The sequence below is a fragment of the Nematolebias whitei genome, chromosome 14 (assembly GCF_014905685.2).
Source record: "Nematolebias whitei isolate Nwh7 chromosome 14, NemWhi1, whole genome shotgun sequence".
In the NCBI taxonomy this organism is placed as follows: Eukaryota; Metazoa; Chordata; class Actinopteri; order Cyprinodontiformes; family Rivulidae; genus Nematolebias; species Nematolebias whitei.
In genome coordinates this window covers 41,500,096-41,505,828 of record NC_056511.1, presented here as the reverse complement: position 1 = coordinate 41,505,828, position 5,733 = coordinate 41,500,096, and the positions used below count along the sequence as shown (strand labels likewise).

At 42.3% G+C, this 5,733-nt stretch overlaps 1 protein-coding gene across 1 annotated transcript; it reads right to left on the bottom strand.

The window, feature by feature from the left end:
• Positions 1-4,555: 4,555 nt before the first annotated feature.
• On the bottom strand, positions 4,556-5,241 carry LOC119420700 (sarcoplasmic/endoplasmic reticulum calcium ATPase 2; the record flags this gene model as incomplete). Its single annotated transcript, XM_037688128.1, is given in 2 exon segments — positions 4,556-4,694; positions 5,160-5,241. A coding segment is annotated over 1 exon segment (88 nt), but the record flags the coding sequence as incomplete, so codon positions are not given.
• Between the last annotated feature and the right edge of the window lie 492 nt (positions 5,242-5,733).

Genomic DNA, 5,733 nt, shown 5'->3' with positions numbered 1-5,733 from the left:
GGGAGCTTTTCAGGAACAGATGTCTGCAAACCTCAATAAATTGAAGCATTGTTGTAAAATAGAGTGGGTCAAACTTCCTCCAAAATAATGGGAGAATGATTAAATCTTACTGAAATTTACTAAAAGTTAATGCTGGTCGTAGAAGCTATTGAATGGGATGACCTAAGTTTTTTTGCATAGCTTTTCCATTTTCTCTTTGTTTTTCAATTCAATTCAGTTTATTTATAAAGCGCCAAATTACAACAAAGTTGTCTCGGGGCACTTTACAGAAACATTCACTCACATAAAAGCCAATTAGTAAAGTTCTCTATCTAAGGAATCCAGCAGACAAGTTGAATCTTCGCTTCGTTGCAGTCTCCCATCCTGAGCAAGCACAGTGGCAACAGTGGAAAGAAAAAGTCCCTTTTAACAGGAAGAAACCTCCAGCAGAACCAGGCTCAGGACAAGCGGCCGTCTGCTTTGACCGGCTGGTTTTTGATGATTAAAGAACGACATTGTAGAATTTGTGTTTTGTACAAAGTTAGGGGTGAGTAAATTTGACAACCTCGTAAAGACCAAAGTATTTTTATTTTGTCTTGATACAAAAACACAGAATTTAAAGAGACTACATCTTTGACAAGACAAAAATGTTTTTGTGTATGTATATTAAACCCCAAACAAATCTGAATGTGTTGTATAAAATACAGTAACGGGGATCCTTCCCCATGTGCAGCGTAATCGTGACTTTGTTACTTGGAATAGTGCAGCGCAGCTTTCTTTCTTTTGGGTCCTGTGTTAAACCCTCTGGAGTTCCTGACAACATAAACCACCACAGTCAAGCCATTTAAAAAACAGAGGAAAGTTCCAGTGGACGTGCAAATCACAACCCTGTTGTAGCCATGGCTGGCACTGGCAGCAGCAGTGCTGGAAACTTGAGTAAATATATTTATGTTCTCTCTTTAAAAGGCACTCATGGTCCACAGTGTCCTTTTCCAATTCCTCTGTACAGTTTATTCTACCCCCCAGGCATCGAGTTCCCATGGAACAACTGCTGGCTGATCTGAAGTTCGGGAAAGCCCAAGGAAAAAAAATAAAATAAATCAACAATAAAAAGGAAAGTGTTGAGTTTTCTTTGTCACCACATCCCAACATGCTTCAGTCAGAGGGCTGTGCTGACAGATCCCTGACACGCATGTTTTCTAAAGCAGAAGAAAGCCTATTTTAAAGGTTTACGCCTGTTTGAAACTGCTTAGCAACTGCAGTGTCTGTCAGTGTAAGATGCTCAATGCATGACTATATGTTTCACAACAATGCAGCAAAGTGCACATCATCACAGTTAAGAGCTCTTCATATACAAATTCATTCAGCACTTAACACAAACTGGTTTTTAAACAGACAATTTTGCACAGAAACATTCCACCCAGACTTATCTTTTATACTGGATATTATAATAACCCTAGTAAACATCTTTTGTCTATTCTCCTCAAACTATTACTTCTTTTGGCTGTTCCTTCTTCAGGGGTCTCCACAGCAAGTCCTCCTCTTCCATCTCACTCTGTCCTCTGCATCCTCTGTCCTCACTCCACCTACCTCCATGTCCTCTCTAACATACATCTTCTCTTTGTCTTTTTCCTCGCAGCTGCATTTCTAACATTCTTCTACCAATATACCCACTGTCCCTCCTCTGGACATGCCCAAACCATCTCAGTCTGGTCTCTCTAACTTTATCTCCCAGTTGTTCAACCTGTGCTGTACCTCTGATGATCTCATTCCTGATCTTATCCATCCTTGTCACTCCTAAGGAGAACCTCAACATCTTCATTTCTGCCACTTCCAGTTCTTTCTCCTGTCTTTTTGTCCATGTCTCTGTCTCCAGACCATACAACATAAAATTATGAGTGCACAGATAAATCAGTCAGCCAATTTATTGGCCCCGATTTTCTTAATTTTGAGAAATTGGAAATCAGCCAGTACTTAAAACGAGAAACCGATTTTACCTTTTTTTTTTGTTTTAACAATTGTCTGAACTTCTTTTATATTTCAGAGCACGACCTCATGGCCAGTTAAAACAAGTTTGTATTGTTTCTAGGATATTGTTCAAGGGCGTGTTTTTCAACAAAATAAGATTGGAAAATTGAAGGTGCATTGTGACCTTACAACACCCGACAGTGTCGCTAATAAACAAATTCGGTATCGGCCAAAATCAGAATCTGCAGGTCAGACTTTTTAGAAAGTGGTGATCGGTGATCTGCCAGAAAACTGCAATCGGTGCACCCCTACATAAAATCTATGTTTCCCTTCCATTAGCCAAGGAGGCGCCCCACCCTTTCAACAGAACTAAGCCCCCACCACCCACACAGCAGACAGTTCCACTATTTCTGGATGGGGAGCCGATATTGTAGGAGCTCATACCTAGCATTAATACCGTAACACTTCACTACTTCACCCCCACCCCCTTGACAAAAAACACAGCCAAGACGAGACCCCTCCTAATCCTAGGGGAAGCACTGTAGATAGTCTCAGTACTCACTTGTAAACTTTTCCTTTGACCTTTGCTGCCACTGTTTTGCCACAAATCACTCCTGAAACATTTCTATATCCACTCTGTCCTGCCTGGACTCTCTTCCTGACCTCTTTACCACATTCCCCATTTTCCTGGACAGTGGACCCCAAGTACTTGAAGTCCTGCACCTTTGTGACCTCTGCCTCACTGTTCCACCGGCCTCCCTCTCATTCACACACATGTACTCTGTCTTACTACGACTCTTTCATTCCTCTTCTTTCAAGTGCATGCCTCCACCTCTACAAGTTCTCTTCCACCTGTTTCCTGTTCTCACCACAGATCACAATGTCATCTGTATAGATAGAAAACCTGTTTCTGTTTCAAAGCCTCAAGGACATTCACCCATTGGTGAGTAATTATGGCAAAGGCTGGAACAGGTGCGATTCTTAAAAAATAAATATTACTGGAAAAAAGTACAGATCAAAAATATATTACTGATTATTTTTATTATCGTTATTGACCATCAGCTTTCCAAACCTGTCCGGTAATGGAAGCACCAGCATGGATGCAGCTGGTGCTAATCAGCAGAAGTATCAAGGCCTCAGTCACGCAGCAGATGGCTCACTTTGAGTCAACTTTAAACCGCAGCTCCTTGTGAACTTTGGTGCCAGAGATGAGCCAAATGGAGTGGGGAGAGTTACCATGGAGACACTGCCGGTGTTGATAGTGACGATGATGGTAATGGTGGTGGTGGGTGTGGGGGATGAGCTAGAGCCATTTTGTTGAATTCTACCTGTGTGGCCTTGCCTTCCCATGACTGATCAAAAACAATGGCTCCAACAAGCTCAAATTCCAGGTAAGCGTTCATGTATCCTAGATTTCCTTTAATTCAATTAAATGGATTATTTAAACATTATATTCACTGACTAAAGAGCCCTTTAATAATTTTGCATTTCAAGCTTTGTGTTAAAAGCCAAGACTCCACTAAAAGACTGAAACAATTCATTTTTCCTTCTTTCCTGTGTTGTAATAATGAATTAATGCAGTGACTGTGTGTGTCTCTCTCACACACACACACACACACACACACACACACACACACACACACACAAACACACAGTTGGCACTTCCTCCTTTCGCACATATTGCTTCAAGCAACCTGAAACAAATCACCAGCCGCACAAAACTCAGGATTACTCTCCCAAAAACCTGGACATGATGGTGCCAGTATGTTCTTCTAGGGGGTCGAGACAGGGTAGAGGTAGGGCAGCCGACTGGGGACCAGAAAGTCACGGTTCGACTCCCAGCCATTCCTACATGTCGTGGTGTCTGAGCGAGAGACCTAATCCCCAATTGCTCCCCGGGTGCTTGCATAGCTGCCCACTGCTCCACCTGGGTGTATCTCAGGTGTGATGGGTTAAATGCATTGAACTAATTCCACCATTGTATGGGAACGTACAGTGATGACAATCTCAGACTTACCTTCCCTTCTTCTGGGGGGTGATATCTATGTGTGCCCAGCATACACACAGATGTTGGTGCAACCCATCTGACAATTATACTATTTTTAGCAAGGTTGCTCACGTATTATGGGTGCGTTTAAAGCGTGCGGGGGGGGGGGGGACTGTCTGTATGTACATGTAACATGTGGGGGAGAGGGTCAGAATGTGACAAAGATCCAGCAGCATCCAGGTGGTGAGACTGAGAGCATGGAAAGCAGAGGAAAGGGGAAAGCTGTGGAAACTTAAACTGGGCTTTAAATACACACAGTGACCACAGCAGAGCCTCTATAACACACACACATACACACACACGCACGCAGCCCACAGAAGAAACTTATGTAATACAGTTTGAGAGATTCAAACAGTCTTTCCAAACTCATGAATGGAAGCTGGGTGAGTGTGTTTCTGGGTGTGTATGTAGTAATGGAAGCGTACAGACAGTTAGGTGACAGCAGAGAGTGCTGTGTGGGGGTCGGAGCAGCATAAATTGGTCACAGGAAGTGACAGTTAAAAAAAATTTTTTTTTTTTTATTTTTTTTTTTTAAATCAGCGTGATGCAGTTATAGCTGACCTGCCACCTCCACAATGTCTCCTGGGACTATGTCTCTGGCTTTGATCCTCTGGACAGCCTTGCGGTTCATGCGATACACCTTCCCCATTTCCGGTTCATACTCTTTCAGAGCCTCAATGGCGTTCTCTGCATTTCTCTCCTAAACAGAGACAATGAAAATGAAGAGGAGAAGTTGTGACAGATAATATTATATTTTATTTCTTCGACTGATGTCTTACACTTATCGTCACCGTCACTGTGGGTAAAAATGTTACAAATAGCCCTGAATTGAGACTTTTTCCACCATTTCAAGACAACAATACGTATTATTTCTTTATTTTACACTGTGTGAAAACACTTCTGTTTCCTCTTCAATACTAGTGAAGCCAGGACAATATTTTACATGAATACTGTAATTTGTTCATGTTTTAATTTGACGGCCCTCTGTGATGAGCTTTATGGACTTCGATAGCATTATCTTAGTTTGATTACAGCTCTCGGAAAAATCAGTTCATAAATTCATCCTGCGAAAGCTTGGGTAAACTGTCGCAACAGCAAAGTTACCATGGATAACAGGCACTTGGATACACTTTACACAGAGACAAACATGAAGAGCATATCTCACCTGCCAGACCCCAATAACAGCATTGGCAATGAGGATCAGAAGAATAACAACAGGCTCTACAAAGGCGGTGGTTGTTTCTTCTCCCTCTTCAAACAAAGCCAAGACCTAGAAAAACACACAGATCAAATCAAACAAGTGCTGAAAATCTTGACACCCAAAATACACATTGGCGTTCTTAAAGCCATAGTTTATCTCTTAGAGGTTATGAAAAACTAATATCTGTTGTCCTGGGTTAGATTTTGAAGCGGAAGCTGGTGGAAATCTGGAGGCAGCTGAGGAGTACCGGAGGGCCAAGTGGGCCGCAGCCTTGGCTGTTGCTGAGGCAAACGCTTGGATGAGGGAAGAGTTTGGTGAGGCCTTGGATAGAGACGCTCAGTCAGCTTTGAGGAGATTATGGAAAACCATCAGGTGACTGAGGAGGGGAAAACAGTGCTTTATTAACGCTGTGTTTAGTGCAGGTGGGATCAGAATCAGAATGCCTATATTGTCATTATACGCAAGCACAATGAGATTGAGAGCCACTCCTTTTACAGTGCAAAACATGCTTAAAAAAAGCATGCCTAAAAATATAAAA